Here is a 25,844-nt window from a genome sequence, read left to right as displayed (position 1 = left end):
AGCCAAAAAAGAAGTTAATTTTCAAGATTCAACCACATCACTCCATTCTGCATCTGAAACATTTTATAATTTTTATAAACTATAACATTATCACTTCTTTTGCTAGCTCTAGATGTTTTATCCTCTAAAATCAATTATAACCAACAAATCCTACACATCACTTCTGCAGTCTAAGTACCTGTGTACAGCATGCTTCTAATTCACCCTCCTGTGAGTCAATAAAAGCAGGAATCAGAAAACATCAATGGAATTTATCAAAAAGTAGAAAATAACTGGTGTAGACCATTGAGCAGGCTAGTGAGCCCACTAATCCATCAAACAAATAATCACTGTGTGGGAAAATACAGTTGGTCATCATATTAATATACATACATGCATGTGCATTGCACATATACACACACATGTGTCATCCAGGTGATACTTAATAAGCTTGCCATAAGTAGCAAAATATAACATAGTGATATCCCACATATGGTAAAACTAGTATTCAGCTCACTGAAATTATCTAGAACACAATCAAAAACTAAGAATTAAGTTAAATAAAAAAGAATTCTGATCAAAAAAAGATATGACAAAGTTGATAGACTATATGTAAAGAGGTCCCTTAAGCCCTCACTTATGGCAGCTTTAAAAAATCCTGTTAGAAGTCATTCATGATAAACAGAGAACCCTCCTATCCTGATGGTGGGAATGTAGTTTGGCGTAGCCATTATGGAAAAACAGTATGGAGATTCCTTAAAAAACTAAAAATAAACTTATTAACATGTGATCCAACAATCCCACTTTTGGACATATATCCAGAAGGAACTTTATTTCAAAAAGATACATGCACCCCAGTGTTCAGCAGCACTATTTTCAATAGCCAAGACATAGAAACAAGCCAAATGTCCATCAACAGATGACTGGATAAAGACATACATATATACACACAATGGAATACAACTCAGCCATAAAAAAAGAAAATAAAGCTATTTGCAGCAATATGGATGGACCTGGAGATTGTCATTCTAAGTGAAGTAAGCCAGAAACAGAAAAAAAAAATTCCATATGACATCACTCATATGTAGAATCTAAAAAAAAAAAAAGACACAAATGAACTGATTTATAGAACAGAAACAGACTTACAGACATAGAAAACAAACTTACGGTTACCAGGGGGAAAAGGGGATGGGATGGGATAAATGGAGAGTTTGAGATTAGCAGATACTAACTACTACATATAAAATAAACAAGTTTATACTGTAAAGCACAGGGAACTATATTCAGTGTCTTGTAGTAATGTATCATGAAAAAGAATATGAAAAGGAATGTATGTATCTGCATGACTGAAACATGCTGTATACCAGAAACTGACATAACATTGTAAGCTGACTATCCTTCAATTAAAAAAAAAAGTCCTCCATGATATATAACATTCTTACTGTGTCAGTTAAATGAATCGTCACTTTATTTGCCCTAAGTCATGACAACTGGCTTCCCACTCTTCCATTTGTTCAACCAATTTCCGTGTTTGGCACTGTTCCGGGCATCGTGGGGAATATGAAGATAAATTGAAAATATAAGTAAAATATGGGACAAAATAAGCATATGAGTTACAGATGCAGGGCCAGGTGGAAACGGACAAGAATAACTGAGAGATGACTTCCAGTTGGTAAAGGCAGAGGAAGATGTGGCTGGGTCCAGGAGGACAGGTCAGATTTGAAAGAGGGGGAGGATTTTCTGAGGGGCAGAAACAGCATCATAAAGGCAGAGGGGCCCGGGGGCAACTGGTGGGCAGTGTGGATGCAGCCAAAACTACAGGGGAAAAAAACTAAAGTTGGGAAGAAAAGTCAAAGCCAGACCACTTACTGTCTTAAACACAAGCTAAGAAAACTGGACTTTACCCTTAAACCTGGGGAAGGCTTTCAGCAATGAAGCACTGTGATCAGAGCTGTATTGTGAAAAAATTCCTCCCACAGACGTATATAACACGAACTGGAGTAGGAAGGAGAGGGAGAAGAAAGACTCTTGACAAATATTAGAATCATTCAGACCAAAAGTAACGAGGGCATTAACTCTGACAGTCACAGTAGGGACAGCAGTGAGAGAAACCCCAAGATAGAGTTTTATAAAACTAGCAATAATCACTTATGTTTATCAAAAATTGAATATTAGAATAATTTTTTCAAAGAGAACACAAAACCAGTACACTAAAAATATTAATTTGAAATCGAGTTTTTCTGAAACTTAATCACAATGCCAGGTTTAATCACCGAAAGATGAGGTCTCGGGACTGGTTCTAGCTGTGGAAACTTGAAGTTACTTAACCTCTCTGTGTTTCAGTTTCTTCATCTGCAAAATGGGATATTAACAGAGTTAATTTCACACAACTCTGAAGTTCTCAATCTGACTGGCTCTGAGCATCCAGAACCAGGATCCCAGAGGCAGGCAGAGCTTGAAAGTCCCCAAACACAACGAAGAGAAAGGTGACAGCTCTTACACTGATCTAAAACTAATATGTGTGTATGCAGAAGGACGAGTTTCACTTGAAATAAACTGGATAAACACTTTTTATACATCAGATCCATTTTTAAGCAAAGGGTCGGGGAAGGCCAGAAAGTATCACAATGCATAACACGATGGAAGCCTGGTCCGAACCAGATGGCCAGCTAACATAAGCAATGGTACAGAGTACAATCCAATGTTTCGGAATTAAAGAAATCTATATTCTCTGTGCTCTTGTGGGATAATCACATGTCTTCAAAGCCTTAGTCCTCTAATCTATTTCTCACCCTACTTTTCCATGAAAATGGCTTTTATTTTTTAGGTCACAAGTCACAATGGCCTCCTAATTGCAGACCCAGGGGAAACTTTTCAATCTTTCATTCGATATTTAATTCCTGAATTGCTCTACGTCCTTTACTCTCCTTTTGCCTCCACTTGCAAAGAATCACAAGTCTTATCAATGCTCCCTGACGGACTCCTCATGGACCCCTTCCTGATCCATCTTCCCTCTCCTGCCATGCTTTAGAGTCTCACTACCTCTCAGATAGACTCAGTGGTTCTCCAGCTGTGGTCCTCGGACCAGGGGCGGCAGCAGCAACATCTGGAAAACTACTATAACTAAAAATCGGGCTTGGGCTCCGCCTCAGACCTACTGAATCAGAACCTCTAAGGGCAGGGTCCAGTAATCTGAGATTGGGCAAGCCTTCCAAGTCATCCTGATGCACAGCAAAATTTAAAATCCTGCATAATCAGCAAGCATCCCACTTCTGGTCTCCGTGCCTTTAGTCTCACAGCTCCCCAATGTGGTGGCCAGAGTTAGGTTCTCAATTACCAATTTAATCATGTCATTCATCCCCTACTACAACAGTATTCAAAATACATGAACCTACTTCAAACAAAAAATAAATTTCAAATGTTAACTTAAATTTGTGCTCAAATGTTACTTGAATTTGTACAGACATCAAAGTTTTATAAAATTAGCAATAATGCCTTATATTTATCAAGCACAGATATTAGAAGAGTTTTTTTTCCAAAGAGAATACAAAACCAGTACAGTAAACAACATTAATTTGAAACTTAAATTTCTGAAACTTCCTCACAATGTCAGGTTTAATCATGGAAAGATGAGGCCTTGGGACTGGTTCTGGTTGTGAAAACTTGAAGTTACTTAACCTCTCTGTGCTTCAGTTTCTGCATCTGCAAAATGCGATAACAGAACTAATTTCACAGAACTGCGATGATGAGGTGACTTAATATATGGAAAGCTCCTGGAACAAGGTTGGGCACGTAGAAAGCACTGTGAAGAGTTGGCAGCTACCATTATCACCACCATTGTTATCATTACAATATTATAACATTTCTGTAGCAAATACCTCTACATCTAGGTATAGTACTGACGGCAAATGATCCCCCAATATTCATTCTCTTTCTTCTACAGTAACATAACCCCAGAGTTCTAGCTGAGCACATGTCCACACACATTAAATACTGGATTTTTCAGCCTCCCTTACATCTAACTGGTTTACATCTACCCTCCCCATGGAACGTTAACCTCCAGGATTCTGCCAGGTGGTAGAGGGAGGCTGGAGTCCTGAGGGCTTTGTAAAAACTTTCAACCAATTCTCTGCACTCTGGTGCCCCACCTCCCTTCACTCTTGTCCCCAGAGGTATGGGTGTTGCCAGTTCCTGAGTCTCTGCGTAATTCTGTGATGTAAGCGAGGCTGGTTCCTGTCTGCCCCACTGCGCACTCCAGATTCTGTTTTTCCAATCCTGTTGTGCCCTTTACCTTCCAGCTTCCAACATTTTGTTCGTGTTACCTCCAGTCGCATTCTCCCTATCTTTGTAGATTCAGGCATTTACGAAAGAAGATCACTTGACATTTTAGTGGGGGGTTCGGGAGGGAACAGATGTTGATGACTACATCTGATTGTCTCTTTTTCCAGAAATCTTAGCCATCATTTTCTACCAAAATTCTCAGCACACAATTTCACTCACCTCCTGTCATTCAAATTCTGGACTAGGAAGGGTATCACCCAGTGGTAGAGTGCGGGCTTAGCATGCAAGAGGTCCTGGGTTCAATCCCCAGTGCCTCCATTAAAAAATAATAATAATAAAGATAGATAGATAGATAGATAGATAGATAGATAGATAGATAGACAGACAGACAGACCGACCAACCGACCTAATTACTCCATCCCCCACCCAAAAAAGCTTTAAATTCAGGACTAAATAAAAGAAAGTTGCTGGGCACATCTTACATCATTTGATATTGTCATTTCACCCTGGGCCTGATCCCTTAGCAGTCCAGCAGAAAACAGGGAGGAAGGGGTCTTGCTACTGAACAAAGATGTCCCGAGAGACCACTGTTACTTTACTCCCCAGGGAATTAAGCTTTGTCCTTTCAAGTGTACTAGATTTCCTTAAAGGCAGAGACGACATGTTAAAATTTTTAGTACCTTCTAGAATAGTAGTTCCCAAACTTGGCTGCACATTTGAATCACCCGAGAACCTTCTAAAACTCCAACACCCTAGCCACACCCCAGACCAGGAACTCAGAATCTCTAGGGTGAGAAGTGCAACCTTCAGGCCCGGCTGAGCAACAGTGCTGTGAAGGGAATGGGACTGCTGTCTGGAGACCTATGTCAGACACTGGTCCCACATGCGTACACGCACAACTGACAGGCTCCTACCTTCCTCGGGTGGCATCTCCAGCAAGCTCTCAGGCCTCACGCTCTGGTCTCTGTAACCAGGAAAATAACCTGAGTAATCCAAGGACATATTAAAGAAGCACCTTAGTCTGAGACAAAGTCCCAGGGTGTTTTTTCTACTTGTCAGATGACCCTTTAATATTAACCACTGACTTCTTGTGCCCATTGGTCAACGTGGCAATGGTAACAGCCAATGCCAGCCTTTCTCTACCGAGTGTAATTCACTCATTACTGCCTTCATTGTCCCTTCATCACTCTCAAGCAGTTGGCCGAGCAATTGCATCACGCAGTTGAACTGACCTGGGGCTATTTTGAGTGGTAACCTTACAGTTCTGCAGAAACTCTAAAACTGACCCAAACAAAGAAACGGACGAAAGGTAGGGTATAGCTCAGTGGTAGAGCGCACACTTAGCATGCACGAGGTCCTGGGTTCAATCCCCAGTACTTCCACTAAGTAATAAATAAATAAACCTAATTACCTCCCCCAACAAAATAAAGAAAAAAGAAAAAAAAGAAATGGATGGTGTTGCCAGGTAGCAGAGGCTCCAGACTATCTCCATAGGAGGAGCTCAGGGGAGGCATCCTAGTGAGAGACTGAAGCCAGATGGCTCATCTTAATCTAACACTTTCATGGAGAGCCCGTTGTTTTCACTTGGATGTTATGTTTGCATGTGGTAGTTTTGGGGAATTGATGAGAGCTGACGTCACCTCGAGCACCAGATCCCACAATGTTAGCAAAGTTGGGGACCATGACCCACGTCACTGCACCATAGACAGAGGCCTCTTCAGGCCTTTTTTGGCTGTTCTCCAGAGGATGGACATCAATTCACTTACACCTGCTCACACAGGGGTGGCAAGAAGAGGACAAGCAAGGCTAGACAGTGACCACCTGCGAAAGCCTCCGCAAGAGGGAACCACAAGAGAAAAAAGAGTCCACGTGGTCTGGAAGGGAGAAAAATGCATCAAAGGCTAACAACTGGGCCCGATCCCCTTGCAGTCCAGCAGAAATTAGGGAGGAAAGGGCCATGCTGTTGAACAAAGACCCCACAAGAGACCACAAGTAGGTACAAATGATCCCAGAAGGGGACCTGCAAAAAGAACACTGAGCAAGGAAATCCTGGTCTGTTAGACTCTTCACCCACTGAAAGCCATGTACCTACCTACTACTCTTTCAAAAAACCATGTCTGTTCTCCGATCCTGCAATTTCCTTGGAATACGGAGATGGTTCTGAGAGAAATGGGAAGTGGTAGGGAGCTAAGTGACAGCAATAGCCCTACGTGGCCACAAGGAAATCTGAACAGGGAAAGCTTTTTCAGTCACTTGGCTATTGCTCCATTAGTAAAATGAATCACCTAAGGATCCCTTGGCCTGGAAAAATTGGGAAGAAATGTTTACTGAAATTTTACTTTACTGAAACCTTTAAGTGTCTTGGAAGGCAGAGCTGAGTGGTGAGCTGCCGCCTGCCTGCAGAAAGAAAACAGAGCAAACTAGACATGGAGGCGAATAAATTGGCAAATGTGAACTATATGACAGTGAATAAAGGTAATTTGGCAAGAAGTGAAAGAGGGCAATGCTTCATTGAGACTATTTGGCTCAAATTCTGCTTCTAAGTATCTGACAGAAATCAAGAGAGGCAGGGTAGGCTGGAGATTCCTGGTTCCCCGCCTGGTTCGCTGTCAGCAGATTGCGGGATGAATGAAGCCGTTTAAGAGAACACATTAGTTCAACAATTGTATGCCACAATATCTAACTTTTCTCTTTTTAGAGAAAGAGTTCAACACTGTGAGCAGAGTTGTAACCTGCTTTGATATACCTGTATAGAGTAATTAAAAGCTAAATGGCCCTTGAGAAGAAACTCCATGGAACCTTTAACAAAAGAAAAGGTGCCTTCTTCTGGCAAATGTCTCAGTGGCCTTCTCGGACAAAGGAATTTGTTCAGAATGCGGCAGAACTCTTCTCTTTCATGTCTATTCTATCAGTATTTAGAGTTGAATAATATAATGGGTTTATGCCATTTAACATGTTCCCCTCTTCCTCTGAGTCAAAAATTCACATTTCCTGAGGGGAGGGTACAGCTCACTGGTAGAGCACGTGCTTAGCATGCATGAGGTCCTGGGTTCAATCCCCAGTACCTCCATTAAAAAATAATAAAGAAATAAATAAATAATTAGGTTACACCAAAAAAAAATTTTTTTAATTCACATTTCCTAAAATGATAGAAAAGCTTCCTCTTGAGTTTTGAGGAACCTTCAGTTTTTAAAGGACAGAACGCCAAAGTTCAGCATCTACAGAATGGTGATTAATTAAGAATATAATACTGTGTTTGTGTGTGTTCCCTTTCGGCTCAGAAACAAGTCTCTTTGTTTCTGCTGGACTCCAAGCTGGCAGCGACCAGAAAAGAAAAAGACGAGGGTTGAAGGAGCAGCCTGCCCAGTAACTGAGAGGAGGAGAAATCCCTTATTACCAACAATGCTCGAGCGTCCAAAAGCCAAAACTACAGAAAAAGAATCTCTTGGCTAATTTAAGGTTGGCCAGATGCCACCACTTCTGGCTGGTGGCCAGAGGCCCTAGGGGGGAGAGGGCTGGCAGGATGCCCCTGGAGAAGGTCAGGCACTTGGTGGCTGATGCTGCCTTTGGGTGCAGCTGCTCACTCGGAAACCTGAAAACCTTCTGTCCAACAGACTTCCCAAGTGATTCCTTAGCACGTGATACTTGCCAAACTCTACTTAACTGAGCCCTCATCCCCTCTGCCAATCAAAGCAATCAAGAACCCTACACTGAACAGGAACAGAAAACAAAGCACTGGGCTCCAAGCCTCTGCGACTTTACATAGAAGGCCTAGCTCAACAAGGATCTGGCAGATGATGTTAGTGCTGTCCCCCACGCAGGGCTATTTTTACTGGCTACTCGCAACTGGACTAGAAAATCCTTTTTCCTGGTGAATTTAATTATTAGGTGACTCTATAACTGCATGGAAGGTGCTAAACAGTGGAATTCCAAGTTAGAACTGAGCACAGACTGTCTGGCTATGTCATAAACTATGCATTTCTATTCAAACCTCCTGAGACAGGTTAAGTGACAACAGCAACTCAGCATGGGAGCATATCAACGTTACATTTCCATACAGCTGCCATGGCCACCAAGCACGCTCCTTCTAGAAGAGCATCCTCAGTTGTAAATTTAAAGGGTTTGTGATCCGTTTCCTTAAGTTGAACGAAACAAGATGGGAGAACCCAGGGATGCCTAAATATTGTACAATCTGAACAGCCCATATAGAAATTGTTATCCTGATCCCCTTTCACCCCTGGTCATTTCCAAGATCTAAAAAGAAAAGCCTTATCATTCAAAAAGATTCGCGTCAAATGCGCAGCAATTCTGAACACATGAAAAGTAAAATAATTTAAAAAAAAACAACACTGGCTTCAACGTATAAAAAATTAATAAGTGAGCTGTCCAAACTAAAACAATTTAAAATGTCCAGTGCATCCAAATCCAAGAAATACTAAATGCTGAAGAAACAAGTTTGTGTTTTTCCTTGTTAAAAGTATCAGTCTAGAAGGGGATTTTGATGAGACCCAGCACCAGACTTAGGAAGCTAACTTAGCAACATCGTCCCTCATATTAAACGGACCAATGATAGATGTCATACTTGACAGTGAAAAAATAAAACGAGACCTTTTACTCTCACTTAGTTGTTGTTCTTGTTAGAGCTTCATTTTTCTAATTCTTAATTATGATGGTTTAAAGACAAAAAATAAAAGGCGTTGTTCTGAAAAAATAAAATTAAAAATAACATAGAAACATTGTAAAGGGAAAAAGATACAGGAATCAATTGTAGACTTTCTGACACCCATTTTTCCTGGGATCCTACTTTAGTCCAAACCCATCTCCTAAGTCCCCGTTGGTGCTCCCATTTGATAATTTTAAAAGCATGCCATCGTCAAATAAGGTTGAGAAGAACTGGCTTAAGGGCACTTCACGCTGACTGATGCTTAAAATGTCAAAGGGAACACCTGTTGGCAGCTCTAGCATTTATTGTTTAATCAACTAAGAAAAAAAATAGTTGAAGCAGCAGCTGCCAGAATAACCTAATGCACCCGTCAAAAAGCTTGTTCACAGGAGTCACAGAAAGCATTGTTTTCAACTTTTTCATATGGATTAAGCTTCTTTTTGCTCCATGAATAATCAAAACCCCGAGCTTCGTTTATTAAAATTCCTTATATATTCCTTATATTTCTCATTTTTTATAATAATGAGCTGCTCATTTCTAAATAAAAAGGAAAAACAATGTAGTACAAAAGCACAGAACTGGGTTCCAGATCTGGTTCACCTACTTGCCCCTGGAAAACTTGGTAACATCTTAACCTCTCAGAACTTCAGTTTCTACAGTATTTCAGTTTCTCAACCTCAGAGCTATTGACACTTGGGGTTAGATCATTCTTTGTTTGGAGGGCTACCCTCTGCATCATAGGATGATTACTGGCATTCCTGACATCTACCCATTGCATGCCAGTGGCAACCCCCTGTTGTGACACCCAAAAAATATCCCTAGATATGGCAAGATCCCCCCGGGGGGGCAAAACCACCCCTACTTGAGAGTCACTGGACTAGATATGTAACTCATTCTCTCCAGCTCTGACACCCTACAAAATAGATTAAATAGCTTATTTTCTTAAATATTATTTGTTAAGTCAACATGCCAACTGGGAGGATCCTCACTCTGATTTTCAGAGAAAATGAAATACAGTGACTGTTTATACCAATTCTAATTTTTGTAGATTCTAAAATCTTTTTTTTTTTTGCAAAGAAAATTCACAAAAGGACATTAAAGCAATATATAAGGGAAACTCATCTAAATGAAGCAGACGCCAATAATATTTTCATCCCATTTTTGAGGGCAACTCCTTCAACTGGATAAAAAGAAAAGATAAAAAGAAAGGCATATGAACACAGTCTTTAAGTAGTTCTCCACATATGTACTTTTAGTAGACAAAGGAACTTTAGTGGACAGAAGCAACTTAAAGGGCTTGACTTTAAGGAAGGCAGAAAAATACTGCTACTATGGATTCATGATTTTACTCCAAATTCACAAAACAGTTAGATATCTTACAATCTGTATCTGGTATTCAATCTGCTCTGAAGTCATAAATGTATATACTTCAATAGGGGGAAAAAAACATGTAATCCATATTCCTAAAAAATTGTCATCAGTTTACCAAGTTTTTTTTTTTTGAAGTAAAATTAGTTTCAACTGCCCAGAGGCCAAACCCCATCTCACAGATTACCATTCTTCAGTGGAGCCCTGACATGAAACCCAAGAGTAGAACCATCATCCAAGCAACCCTTTCTTTGTAGCAAGAACATATGATGCAAGGTCACTTTTTTTCTGTTGAAGATGTTAATTTCGTAATTCAGGAAAAAATATAAGACTTGTCAAAAGATTCTGCCTTCAGCCTCTACATTTAAAACTTATTATACTGGAAAAGGGACTTCTTAAGAGAAAATTAAGTGCCTAAGGCAGTCCACGGTTCTAATATGACATGACAACTGTTATATTCATAAAACCTCTAAATGTAAAGGAAATCAAATCATTAAGCAAATATGTTCTTTTTAAAAAGAGATAAAAGCATAAAGAATATTTAACTGTGTGTCTGCAAGGACGGTACTTCCCTTTCACTTTACGGATGAGGACCCTGGAGCCCAAAGCCAGCTCCAAAATATGTGCAGGTTACAGAGAAAAACTCGCCTTCTCCACATGCCTGCCCTACTTTTCCTTCCTGAATTCCGTGTATTAGAGTATCTGGTTATACAATTTCTATGATGTTTACATAAGAAAACAAGTGAGTGGTTATATCCATGTGCCCAAGCGGCTACGACAGGCCACAGTCGTGGTGGGCAGGAATGAACAGAGTGATGGAAAAACATCAAACCCCGTGAAAAGGCAGATGCTTAGGTCTGTAGACTAATTTAACAAGTCCTCTGCTGTTCCTCTCCTCACCTGAGTTTCCTCCAAGTGGACCAAAATACAGCCTTAAGAACCACAGCCTGGCCACGTTCATTTCAGTACAGAATAGTGTTAAATAAAAATGTACCCTGAAATTAATACACCAAAGTCTTATTTGAATAAAACACAAACACTCTCATACAAAGAATGAAAATAATGAGGGCAGATTTTTGTATATGGCGTGCGGAATCCGTCTCGTTACTTGCATAAATGAAAGGACATGTGGTATTCAACATAAAATCACACACACCCTAAAAAGCAGCTACTTTTCATGCCCGCCTCCCATCCCCTGCTTCCCTACAACTCCCCCATTCCAGCTGCTGCTCCCATCAAGGGATCTGCTGGCCTAAAATATTAAAACCGCCATTTGGTAAGCAATGGGTTGATGAGGTTATGTCCTTCTGTTTCCAGAGTCCAAGCACTCCTTACATTCTGTTCTGTCAAAGAACAAGGAAGAAGGAACGCAGTTTAGTGGTGCTAAACTCACACTCGTCTGTGGTATCTGGAGGACCAAAGGGCTCTATCTACCTCCCTTCCTTTCTTTACAGCATCGTCCATAGTGATTCAATTTCTTCTTCTGTAATATTCAACAGTATTCAACTTTACAATATCACAACATTAACCCAAAATCCTTCAAAATCTCCCTTCTGGTGGAATTTAAAAGGCTTCTCCGCGGTGCGAGAGTACTGGTCCAAGACCAACAGGGACAGTCTCATTTCAAAGTGTAGGCTGCCACCTACTGGCCGGTCCCTTCTCACTCAACACTCAGCTCTCCCCAGAAAGCGAATCAATCACAAGAGATTTTCCTGCTGTCATTTAACTCAATGCATTCAACTATATCAACACAATATTTTTCATTCTTTTAAGTACCAATTATTTAAACAACAAAGATTTGCTATATAGCACAGGGATCAATATTCAATATCTTGTAATAAACTATAATGGAAAACAATCCCCCCCCAAAAACGGTGTATATATATATATATATATATATATATATATAAATTAACCACTTTGCTGCACATCCAAAACTAACACAGTATTGTAAGTCAACTATATGTCAATAAAATTTTTTTCAATAAATACAGATTCTTTTAACTTAAAGAGAAGACTAAGCCAAGCCTGTTTCTATATAGCTTAAAATTCCCAGCCTATACTCAAAAGGGCAGAACATCATTTTTAAAAGATGTGTTATTTTTACCCCAATGTTCATAGAAGCACTATTTACAACAGACAAGACATGGAAGCAACCCAAATGTCCATCGACAGATGAATAGATAAAGATGTGGTGTGTGTGTGTGTGTGTGTGTGGCTACTACTCAGCCACAAAACAGACTGAAATAATGCCCTCTGCAGCAACACAGATGGACCAGAGAAAAGGAAATCCCCTTTCTGAGGCAGCAGGCCACTGTCTTGGTGTGAAAGTGAAGGGGAGATATACTCAACATCCACTCCATAAGTATCACTTGATGCTACATTAGGAGTTAGGGATGCACCAATGATTTAAATGTCTGTTGCCTTTAAGAAGCTATCTGTGCAGAGATCTCATGGGAAGACAATTACAACATAACTTGCAATATGTAGAAGATGCTCTGGCAAGATGCAGCAGTGAAAGCTAGAGGCTGCTCGGCATAGACACACAAGACTAAATTACAAAAGTGTAAGTTGTCTTCTGGTTTCTAGTTCCATGTGTGAGAAACTTGGCAGTTGCCGTTCCGTCTTCACAAGTAAAGAACTGAACAGACTGCAAAATCTACAACTCTGCTTGGACCCATTAGAGAGGCGAGGACATAGAGCAAGGCGCTGCCCCCAAGACTGAAGAGACAGACAGGTGAATGGGGGGAATCTCAAAACCACTGCGGGAACCAGGGCCGTGGGAAATCTGAGCTGTAACTGGCCAACTGCTGGAGGCTCAGTGTGGACAAGTCTGAGAGTTTAAAGACTCCAGGGGGCCCAGTCACAGGGGGCCCCCCACAATTTTGTGAGCTCTACCAGGTTTCCACAGTAAACATCAGAGAGAAATCGTCTCTTGCTTCCAGCAGGGGAAGCGGACAAGGATCCACTCTGAAGTACGCCAGAGCATGTATAAAGAAGCCCTGACCTCAGGTAAAACTAGTTACCCAGAGTCTAACCTGCTAGGTATCATCAGAACATCACTGACATGGGGGAAGAGAAACACCCAACCCCAGCCCACTCTAGCCATCCCATCCCATCCTACCTGAGAAGGGGAGAAAAAGAATGAGAAGTATTTGTGAAGTTCACTGTCCAGTGGAACAGGCTGAAAATACAAACCTAATCAAAGGATTATAGCACGCTCCCCACTCCCACACCTCATCACCACACCCGGAAAGGTCTATTCACAGCAGTTCCTTTTACCCAGTGCATCATGTCTGGTTCTGAAGAAAAAAATTGCAAGGCACACCAAAAGGCAGAAAACACAATTTGAAGAGACAGAGCAAGCACCAGAACCAGACATGGCAGGGATGCCTGAATTATCAGACCAGGAATTTAAACAACCATGATTAATACACTAAGGTCTCTAATGGATAAAGTAGACTGCAGGCAAGAACAGATGGGCAATGTAAACAGAGATGAAAATCCTTAAGAGAAAAACAAAAGTATAGTTAGTTCTATGTTTTAATTATTAGTTAATATATAAATATATTCAAACATATTCAAATATGCTTGAGAAGTATATAAACCAAGATATGAAGAGTGATTTTTCTCTAGGTTATCTCCAGTAGTTCGGACAATTTTAATTTCTTCTTTATGCTTTTCTACATTTTCCAAATTCTCTATAGTGCATATGCATTTTGAAATCAAATATATAAAGGCTTTAATTTTTTTTTAAGATCTAAAATCTCTGGGAATCAGAATTAGCTGAAGCTTGTCAGGCCCTGGGGACAAAAGATGGATAAGATTCTGGCTGGAAGATTTTACGTTGTCCATGTGGGAGTGACAGACACATAAAAAATAATTACAATGTGACATGTGATAGATATGTGAACTCAGTGCTCTAAGAATCTAAGAAAGGAAATGAACTGCCTGGGAGGTGGGCAGGGATTAGTAAAGACTAACCATTCATGCCTTCATTCAATAAGTAAATGTTTACTGAGACTCTTCTGTATGTGAAAAAAAAATTAGCTGAAGCTGAGATAGCTGGAGATCACCAAAATTGGTCCAACTATCTCAAACTCTGAACAGCTGTTAAAATAGACAGCAAGGAGAAAGCAGAGGGACAGGACCAAGAAAAATCAACCTGCTGTAAAGGGAAAAAGAACCATCGGAGAATTTCTGGTAAGTGGAACATGCTATGGTTTCCTGGATTCAGGTATAATATAACTTCAGAGACGAGTGGAAGAAGGAGGAACAACAATTAGGAAAAAAATACAAACTCTTAAGGACCCTCACTCCTTACTCTGCACACAGGGACTTTACAGAGCAGTGGCAAAGATAAGAAGAAAGGCAGTCGTCAACTACTCCCCAAACTGAACTGCTTTGTTGATTTCCAGAATAGACAAGACTTGAGAAAAGAAAGGAAAAGTCAAAGCACCTCAGAGGCACTCCTAACAGTGAGGGGCTGAAACACATTCCTTACACAGCAAGTCAGCAGTGGGAATGCTGGGATGGGCCAAAATGCATTCTGATGGTTTTAAGTCTGAGTCAACTGAAATGAGTGAAAGCAGTAGGCAGAAATCAATCACCAGCCAGGCAAAAGACAGAGAGCCGCGGGGAAGAAACATGTGGAAGGACAGTGTGATGGTTAACGATGTGTGTCCGCTTGGCTTGGCAATGGTGCCCAGCTGTCAGGTACCAGTCTAGATATTGCCGTGAAGGTATTTTTAGATGTGATTAACGTGTAAATCAGTAGACTGTAAATAATAAGCAGACCGCCCTTCTTAATGTGAGTGGGCTTTACCCAATCAGTTGAAGGCCTTAGGAGAAAAGACGAAGGTTTCCCAAACAAGAAGAAATTTGTTAAGACTCTGCCCGGGTTTCCAGCCTGCTGGCCTGCCCTACAGATTTCAGATTTGCCAGCCCCACAGATTTCAGATTTGCCAGCCCCCACGATGGTGTGAGCCAATTCCTTAAAAAATAAATCTCTCTCATTTTCTCTTTCCCTTTCTCTCTCTCAATATAAAGATATAGATGCAGGTATCAATACATATACACACAAATAGATAAAGATACATAAATATAATACATATTCACACACACATATATCTATACACATATAGATATATCCTAATGGTTCAATTTCTCTGGAGAACCCTGACCAATGAAAGTAATAAAAGATGAAATCTATTAACAGAGACCAACAGGGAAGGACCTTGACCTAGAAGCAATGGGATTGAAAGTGGCTCAGGTAGGCAGCAATACGAGATCAAAGATTCCCGGATTACGAATGACATGATAAACAATACATTTAGTGAAGACTATTTTGGAATCTATAATACATGTCATATGAACTAGATCAGAAGGATGCTACAGTTAGAAGACATTTGGAGAAATCTAGGTCAAACGAGTCTGTGGGAGGCCATGGAAATGAAAAGGAACCCATCCATACAGTGAGGATATGGCCAACATTTTAACATTTTTCTGTTAAAAACTCTTTTCTGTTTTCAAGATCTTTAAGTAAAACTTCTACAGGAATACTATTCACATATAAAGACACTAGCTTACCATACTTGTCTCGCAAGCCAACAGTACATCGAAAGACTCCGCCAAAGGCAACATCTTCACCGAATATTACTGAAAAACAACGTTTAAAGAACACATTTTATTTAATAATCCCTAAACAATACTAACAATGAGAAGTAAGTACTTTAAATGTTCACATTTTAAATTAGAAAACAAAAATGGACCGCAGAGCTAAACTAAGGTTCCCCAATTTCAACATTAGTGACACTTTGGACTAGATCAGTCTCTTATGTCATAGCAGCCTGTCCTTTGCCCCCCCGGTCTCTACCCGGTGGGTGACAGGTGGCCCACACACAACTGTGACAGCCTGAAATGTCTCCAGACATCATTAAGTGTAAGGGGGGTAAAAGGGAATAAAATCGGCCCCCTTGAGAAAGAACCACTGGTCTGGAATCTCATCTTGTTTTACCCGTGAAGGACAGGAGGCCAGAAAAGGAGTAAAGTGACTTAACAAGCCAGGAAGCAAGAGGCAGAACGGGGACTCCCACTGCAGGCTCCTGAGTCCCTGGCCAGTGTTTTCTTTTTAATACACAGTATACAGTGAGAGTCAGCAATCTGAAGAGCTGGAGGAAGAGCACTTCAAGCGGAGACGACAGTCCCAAAACTGGAAAGTGACTGGAACTATATGAAAGAGAAAGGAGGCAAGTCGGGTGGGACACAGGAGGCAAAGAAGAGCTTAGGTGAAAACTGAGGGGTGCTTTGTAGGAAGGCAAAGAAAACCAAACAATGGGTATTCGCAAAGCTCAATTCCAGTCCCACTAATGCACCTCACCAGCTTTGCAGGCCTCAAGAAAATAACTCAGCCTCATCTATGCAGCTAGACCAGTCATTCTCAGGTAGCATTCAAAACAAAGCCAGGTCTAACCAGCCACTAGTTTAATTCTCACTTCCTCCTAAAAAAAATCACCTCTTTTTCACTTGAACTTAAAACAGAGATTTTCAAATGGAAACCCAAGGCTATTAAATATACATATGAAGTCAAGTCAATCAAATTCAGAAAACAGACAGCAGCACAACTGCTTTTATATGAATAATTAACTTGATAAGATAAAGTGACTTATAAAGATAATTACCTTCATTTTATAAATAGATATCTGAACAAATTTTTCCATTTTTTCTGTATGCTACAGAAACAGGAGTACACGGTAAAAGAACAAAAAAATCCAGAAGGTGTCAATGTAATATCAGGACCACATGTACTATGGGAGAAAGTTAACTTAATGACGTCAAATATACATGAGAACTAATTCATAATTAGAGGAGAAAAAATGTGTTAATATCATCATTGGGTTATTTAGCCTTAATCATTTGTTCAGAGCTTTTAAAAATTTGAAATAGATAAAATGTTATCCAATAAGCCCCAGACAAATAATTCCAGCAAATGTTCAATTCTGAATTAACATAGCTACCATAATCAAGCACAAAGTTTACCTGCAGTAGGATCTTTGGCCAATGAGTTATCCAAGGCACTTGTTACTGCCTGGAAGAGATTCATTTTCTGAGTTTGCCCTGTGAAAATCAAAAAAAAAAAAAAAAGTAACATTTCATGCATTGTAAAATATATTTAAAATAACCAGTTTCCTAATAGCTGTTTAACACTTGATTAAAGTCAAGGTAGAAAGGATGGTATGGAATATATTATGCAAATTTAGTGGATTATTTACAATGAGGTGGGCTCAAAAGCAATACAAACTTTAAGACGCTGTTGATGAGGCAAAATTTAAACATATTACACAACTGAAAAGCAAGCATAAAAAGGAAGAAGGAATAAAAGTTGAATATGTATAGGCAATAAATAAAAGCTCTGGAAAGTCCGAAAAGGGAACCAGCCAGAGTGAGAGTGGTCTGGGGAGAGTCCATCATGAACACACATGACCAATGGTACCTGTTAAATGTGCCAAAAAGAGCAAACAGTCACAAGCCGTAAAATGATGAGGAAGGCTAAAAACAAACTCCAGTTCCCAGAACTGCTTGTGTTTGGAGAATGCTATAATCCCATGCCACGGGACATCGGGGTGGTCCTTCTTACTGCAGAACCCCTGCAGGCCAGCCTCCCCCCTACAGGGCTGTTGAGAAGACTAAATGGAATACATGGAAAGCACATGAGCGCTGAATAAATGTTAGCTCTTTATTGTTAGATTCTGGACTTTGCCCGGGTATGTCATCTTTTTTTTTTTATCACTTTTACTTTATTATTTTATTTATTTACTTGGGGGGGGTGGGTAATTAGGTTTCTTTGTTTATTTTGATGGAGGTACTGGAGACTGAACCCAGGACCCTGTGCACACTAGGTACGCACTCTACCATTGAGCTATACCCTCCCCCTGTGTCCTTCATCTTGACCTTGGCATTATTCTGAATGGTGTAACAAAGCTTTATTTGATCAAGTTCTGAATGTTGGAATTCAGAAACATCATGACTTGAGAGCTTTGATTTAAGCCTCAGTGCTGCCTAGCACCCAGTCATCCTGGAACTTTCAGGTCAACTCTTCTCCGAAAACACTTCCCAGCAGAAAAGGCTTCTGCCTGACTCTTCTCTGACGCACGGCCGGCCGAGTCTTCATGTTAGTCCCTGATTCATGCCTGAGTGCTCACCTTCACCCACGCTGATATCAAATCCCAATCAGATCTGCTCCTCCCTGAGTCCAGAATAAAGGCCTGCCTACTCTTATTTCTGATGGAAAAAATAGGAATTTATTCAAGAAATATTGTCCTATCACCTACGTCAAAGGATACACAATCCCACCACATGTCCATACTTACTTCATAATTTATTTCTCTTCAGGCTGACCCTCTACCATTTAATAGATATTCTCCTTTAATCCTTCTCTATTCTATAAAACTCCTGATAGTGCTGACTGGTGCCCAGTATCAGATAATAACGGTTTAGGGTAAACTTTTTCCCAACCACCATGACATTCCTTCTCGTTCTCCTATTTCATGCATTTCCTAAAGTGAGATTTTTATTTGTCTATTCTCATCACTAAGAACCTAGAGAGAATGAAAATGCCTTGACATCTAAGCTGGTATTTATTTCAAGTCTGCTGACCATTTCAATTAATACTGAATGCCCCTAAGACATCTGATCACATTTCTGCTCAGCACGTTTCCAATAGGAAGAAAGCAAAGACTTTAATAATAAACATCATACAAAGTGAATGTGGAAAGTATTGCCTGATAACCACAAGGAATTTGCTCATCATATATGAAAATAATTTACAAGTACAGGTATTTAAAGGATTTATTTCCATGTGAATCCATAACCTTTCACTCCTGAATACTTTTTTAAAATAGAATCAGAATTTGGGGGGTTTGGGATTAACTGCTATTCTACTAGATGCCTTTAAAAGCTCCACAGGACAATTTTTAGTAGTACAACATCTACTTTTGATTCTTTTAAAATTTGTAGTATGATTTATGAATGGGTCAGGAAGAAATCACAAGTTATTCACAGGTAACATCATTTTAAATATTTTCCTTAGCATTAGTCATTCTTCTGTAGGTTACTTCAAAGACTACTGATAAAATAAGCCTTTTTTCCCCTTATGATATGTTCCCTTATGATGAGATACGCACATCTGCAGCGTGTCTAACCAAAGCTGTATCACTGGTAAGACCTTAAAAAAGAAAAAAAAATAATAATAAGGTCTATAAACACCACTACAAAATTATTATACACAGCTGCCAAATCATACAATTACCCATGTCAACAACTGCTACGAAATTTCAAAACCAGACTGACGACTCTTCTTTTCCAAGAAATACATTATAACAAAAACATAAAAATACACAGCAGTGCCATTTCCCAAGCCAAGGACAAAAGCTAAAGGGTACTCACTGGTAAAATGAGGCTTCATGGTTGGAACTGAGCTGCTATAGAGCGGCATGTTGCTGGGATGTAAGGGACATAATAGAACATAAGCTAAAAGAGGGCAGGGGTTCTTAACTGCCTTTGATCAAAGCTATCTGCTCAGCCTGACCACAGCATCTGACATGTAACAGGTGCTTAATAAATATTGAGCTGAACAAATAAACGATGAGGCTGTTACGTAAAAATTAACACATAAAGCAAACTGTCCATCAACCACTTGAAAACAAAGGAATGGGGTAAGAAAAAAAAATCCACCAGTGTCACAATTCAAAGACAAACTGCAGGCAAAGGGGAGTAGGGGAGAGGTGACATTGCAGTACCAGTCCGACAGAGCAGAACTCAGTTATTCTGAGTAACTATTCCGTATGCAGCACGGGGGAGCGCTGAGGGGAGAGAGAAGCCATTCACAGAGCTAGAGCACCTGAGATGAATGGGGCCAGCGGGTGCCCAAAGAGCAGTCTCCAGAAATAAACAAGGTCAAAAGCAGTGCATGTTGACAAGTGTGTTTGCAGTGAGACCCCAAACAAAGACACACACACAGCTATGACATGGAAGCTTAGGGTCTGCTTCAGAAAAAAGAAGCTTCCACCCGCCCATCCAGCGCTGCCCTCCTCTGAGCTGCCTGGTCCCTGTGTCGACCTGTGCATCACAGCACCTCCTCATCGCGTTCCTCTGAGAAAGCTCAGCGTTTAGCACAGCACCTGACACATACGGGACAAGTCGTACATGCCCGCTGAAGCACGATGAATGCATGATGTCAGTGCCATAATCTGGCACGAGCCACACTGTCAAATGGGAGGGTGCCTAAGAAGCTACCTATTTCCCCCAACAAAACCTCTCCCAGATACCCTATTTTTCAGGAATCTTTTGCTATGAACCAGGTATGTTCCTCTAACCCACTGCACACATTATCTCATTGAGTGCCCCCAGCAACCTGAGGGGAGTTCAGATGAGGAAAAGAAAGCTTGTGAAGATTAATAAACTTGGCCCACGTCACAACACTAAGCTATAAAGTCGGGGCTCAAATTCAGGCACGTCTGACTCAAGAACGCCAGCTCTTAGCTTCTCTGAAATACTGCCTCGGGAACACTGCCATCTTCATGATGACAGCCAACAGGGAAGGAGGAGGAAAACTATGAATCAAGTCTCCAGATGACCAGTCAATAGAGAAGATACTTGAAGGTGGGTAAGTTACAAAGAAAGAGGACAGCAGTCTTTGCTCAAATGAGATGCAATGAAGCAGCATATTTGGGGAAAGCCAGGTTTCAGAGAGGGTTTAGAGGGGGCAAAGTGTTGTGTGAAGAAACAGAAACATATATGAACCATGCAAAAGACAGCACAGTAAAGTGCTTCTAGGCTCCTAGACTCTGGGAGCCAGACTGAGTCAGACTACTTAAACATGAAGCCTGGTTCTGTCTCTCACAAGGGATGTGACCTGGCGAAGTTCAGTGTCAAAAAGTAGAAGTTCAATCTCTGAGTCTCAGTTTCTCCATCCGTAAAATGGAGAGAACAGTAGGCTGTCTATCACAACACTGTTAGATGAGGATTAAATCAACTGATACATGTAAGGCACCCAGAATAGTGTGGCTCACAGTGAGCACTGACAAAAGTGTCTGCTGTCAATTCTGAAGAAAAAGAATGAAGCCAAAGGAATAACCCTCCCAGACTTCAGACAATACTACAGAGCTACAGTGATCAAAACAGCGTGGTATTGGTACAAAGACAGACATATGAATCAATAAGACAGAATAGAGAGCTCAGAAATAAACCCACATACCACTATGCTGTACACCAGAAATTAACACAACATTTTAAATGAACTATACTTCAATTAAAGAAAAAAAAAAGGGGGGCCTGCTACCATTGTTCTCTTCATTCTGTGGGTACCACGGAAAGGCTTAGAGAGCAGTGATAAAGTCAGTCAGAATGGGAAACACAGAGAAAGGGGATAAAAGAGGAAGGATACACATCATCCCCACAATGCAGCTTAACCGCCACCTCAGGGTCAACCGTTACCACCACTCTACTTAAGGGGTCCCTTTCATGTGTCAAAGTAACCGAAGTGAAAGAATAAAAAGTATTTGCAGCACATATGAAAGGCAGAGAGATAGTACACATAAAGGCAGAGAGATGATAAATATTTCCAATATACAAAACGTTAGTAGGGAAGTAGTGTGGGAAGCTCTGGAGTTAAGAAACATCTAGGTTCACATTCTTGTCCTGCTACTTACCAGACTTGGCCTCAATTTTCTCATCTATAAAATGAGCATAATATTCTCAGGTTACAGTAAGGATTATAGACTGACGTCTACCACAGCACCTGGGACAGAGCAGTCCCTCAAGAGTGGTAGACAATATTAGTGCCCATAGGAAAAATTACCACGTGTACAATTTTTAAAATGCACAAAAACAAGGAACATTCAATTCAAGTCACAGAAGAGAAAAATAAATTCAGCAAATAAATATATGGGAAAATATTCCTCAACAGAAATGAAACAAATGTGTATTAAAACAAAGCGCAGGTAGCACAAAATACCTGTGTGCGTGCGCGCACGTGCTCACACACACAGAAGGACGCATACAATTCTGACAGCAATTCCAAAGTGTGTCTTTTTTTCACACGTCACCAAGCAAACCTGCAGCACCAGCTGGGTGTCCTATAATTCAACTCAGTTCTGACACTATCTACCTGGAGACAGTCGGATCCCACAGATTAAGGGCTCAATCCTACAAGATTGCCCCCACCCCAATTGAGATGCCAGCCCCAAGTGCAAGCTGTCACCTGTGCTTTGACTGACTGACTTAAGATGGATGCCTTTTGGGGTTCAATTAATTTGCTAGAGTGGATCAGAGAACTCAGAAACATTTTACTTACCAGAGCACCAGTTTATTATAAAAAATACATAACTCAGGAACAGCCAATAGAAGAGATGCACAGGGCAAGGTTCATGGGGAGGGACAAGGAGCTTACATGCTCTCTGACAGCATCACTCTCCCGGAAGCTCTCTGAACCCCATCCTTTGGGGTTTCAAGGAGGCTCCACTGGGCAGGCATAGCTGATTAAATCATTGGTCACTGGCAATTCACTGACATCCAATCCCTCTACCCTCCCCAGGACAAGGGGGTGGGACTGAATGTTCCAACGCTCTAATCACATCTGGTGACCAGCCCCCATCCATAGGTGACTTCAGAGTTCACCAACAGTTAACATTACCATAGCAAAAGACATTTTTATTGCTCTCATCACGGAAAATGTCAAAGGTTTTCAGAGTTCTGTGTGCCAGGAACAGAACAAAGACCAAATATGTCTTTCTTATTATCATGGTACACATGTGATTGTAGCATGACACCCAATACTCACACTCTCATACCTGCAGATGGGAGTCATGAACTGGCAATTTGAACTATGCATTAAAAACCCATTACAGTGTTCACATCTTCAAGTCAGAAATCTCATCCCTGGCGCTTTACCCGAAAGAAATAACCTAAGATACATGAAGTGTTTCTAGTTGCACTATTTATAACACTGAGCAAAACTGTAGCAACAAAAGCATAAAGGTAGTTATTAAAAGTTTCCCTTTACTGAGTAAGTGCCTCTAGGAGTCAGAGTCAGTGATTGTGTAAATACACATTACCTTTATTTAGTCCTCATAACCTTCTGAAGTAGGTATAATTACTAACTCCTTACTTATGAAGAAATGGAGGCTTTATGGAGGATAAGTGATGAGTTTAGAGTCATAGGCAGCAGGGTGAAGACAGAACCTAGGACAATCCAATTCTAGAACCAAGATTTTAACCACTGAATTAGACAGTACTTCTGCTCCACAGAACAGGTATTCTTCTAAAGAAGTTTATAAAAACTATGTAACAATATGGGAAAATCCTTCTGATTAAATAATGCAGATTATAGCTGCATTAAAATTACAATTATAAGAAATTTTTATTCTACTCATTTTATCAGTGGAATAGTTTAATTCCACTAAACTGAAAGGAAATACACCAAATGTTATAAAAAGGATACATACCAAAATGCTAGCAATATTTTCAGTAGTGAGTGATGAGATTACTTTCTTTTTTTGCTGTTTTCTATTATTCAAATTATCCATGTTTTTAGTATTTTTATAATAGGAATAAACATTTTATAATCATTTTACTCGGATTTTAGTAATTTCATAATTATGGAAGGAGGTTAAGAAGACCTGCGCTCTATTTCTCAAGGACTGGGCTAAAGTTTCTTTGCTTTGAAGACAGAATTTAAGGTTTATCTTGTTGGTGAGAAAAAAAAAAAATACTATTCAACTTTACAATATCTACTATTTCACAAAACTAAGACACCTCTTAGTAAACAAATTCTACATGCATTTAAGCATATTGTTTAGAATGGAAACTCTGGAATCTGAATAATTAGATTCCAAAGCTGAAGCTACCACTAACTCATCTGGGTAACCCTGGGCAAATTATCTGAAGACTTCAGTTACTCTAACTGAAATATGGGAATAAAAATGTTACCTACCTCTTATGGCTGTCCTAAGCATCAAATAAATAAGATGATGAATGTAAATTTCTCAGCCCAGTGCCTGCCTGTGGTAAGCACCCAATAAAAATGTTTACTCTTATTACTCTCAAGTAAAGGCACGTTTCCCAAAGTGTCAGCTCTAGCACGTGAGAAGCTATTAGCCAAGGAAAAGGTTACTGTTTTCTTAGTGTTTCCAATGTTCCGATGACTGACACTGGGTCTTCTGAAGATTACATAAAACTTGGGGAAGAAACCATAAAAGTCACGCCGCTGCCATCCCGTGAGGTGAGACCTGCTACCTGTCTTTCCTGTTGTGGGAAGCACTAGATGTCTTCCTCGGCCCGTCAGCTCCATTGCTTAACCCTCCTTGTCTAAGTGGTAGCTTAGCCCAGCACAAACTCAGCAGTATGGGGCTCAGATAGGAAGCTGATTTTTCGCATCTCTAGGAAGAACCTGTTTCGTGACCTTGGAAAAATCAACTCAGTTATTTAGTCCCTCCGAATTCTCTTACCTGCCAAAGCAAAAAAGAGAGGGAAAATTCTCTCTCCCTCTCCCTCTCTCCCTCCCTCCCTCCCTCTCTCTCAACATAACTTCTGCCTATAGTTAGCGGCCCAGCGTTGGGCAAGAGTGCACAACACTTAAGACGAGCGTTGGTAAAGAAAGGATAAAGAACCAAGAAAGAAAGAGAGACGTTCCCTGGAAGCAACCCTCCAACCTCAGGCCCTTGCAGACCCGATGTGCCCCCTCACCCATCTCCAGGGTGCTGAGGGGCTGCCTCTCCCAAAGGCTGAAAAGTCACAAAAATGGAGCGAGGAGAAAATCACAGTCAGACCCGAAGGGAAAACGAGGCTCCGGAGAGCAGGGATGGGATTACGCCGGGATGCAAGGAGGTCAGCCTGCCGGACTCCGCCCAGGACAGGCAGGGCGGCACTGCTCGTGACCTCCCGCGTGCCTGGGAGTCTGGGCTGCAGCGGGAGCGGACAGGGCAGCCCCCAGCTCACCGTACTCCAGGGGCTCCGGGTCGGGCTGGAAAGTGAAGTGAGCTACCTCCCGCCTCTGGGTCGCATCCGCGTCGGCCGAGGCGGGCTGCAGGAAGGCCCGCGGCAGCCCCGCGCCACGGAGCCGACGCCAGCGTCCCTCAGCCCCGGCCGCACGGAGCCGCAGCAGCCGGCACGCACCCACCGCCACCGCCGCCATCCCCACTTGCCGCCCGGGTCTGCAGGCTACGCCGCCGCCCGCTGCCGGCAGAGAGGGCGGAGCACCGAGGCTGCTTCCTCATTGGTTGCGCCCAAGAGGCAGCCCCGTGAAGCGCACCAATCGCAATTGGAAATCCGGGGGCGGGGAAGGCGACAGAAAAGACCCCGCAGGGTTTGCTCGCTGTGCGCATGCGGAAGAGGGTGTGAGCCGGCGGGTGAGCTCCTATGAAATTGTTCCTGGAGGTGGAGTCTCCCCAGAGTCCGCTGCTTGGGCCGGGGTCCTGGACCCGCATCTCAGAGTTCCATGCTTTTCCTGGATTTGTTCTTTTCCAGTGTCATCTACGTTATGAGTTCCGATGGCTTC

The 25,844-nt window shown here is 41.2% G+C and overlaps 1 protein-coding gene across 1 annotated transcript in view; it reads right to left on the bottom strand.

The window, feature by feature from the left end:
• Nucleotides 1-25,545, bottom strand: part of BCKDHB (branched chain keto acid dehydrogenase E1 subunit beta) — a 195,691-nt gene extending 170,146 nt beyond the window's left edge. The window contains exons 1-3 of the mRNA XM_032484509.1: nt 25,286-25,545; nt 17,330-17,407; nt 15,881-15,949 (exon numbers count right to left, since the gene is read on the bottom strand). Of these exons, the coding sequence (XP_032340400.1) occupies nt 15,881-15,949; nt 17,330-17,407; nt 25,286-25,481 (343 nt within the window). The 5' untranslated portion in view covers nt 25,482-25,545. The remainder of the gene's footprint in view (nt 1-15,880; nt 15,950-17,329; nt 17,408-25,285) is intronic.
• Nucleotides 25,546-25,844: the final 299 nt, after the last annotated feature.

Source organism: Camelus ferus, chromosome 8 (assembly GCF_009834535.1).
Source record: "Camelus ferus isolate YT-003-E chromosome 8, BCGSAC_Cfer_1.0, whole genome shotgun sequence".
In the NCBI taxonomy this organism is placed as follows: Eukaryota; Metazoa; Chordata; class Mammalia; order Artiodactyla; family Camelidae; genus Camelus; species Camelus ferus.
Note: the sequence above shows the minus strand (reverse complement) of the source record. Positions and strands in the feature narration are given on the sequence as shown.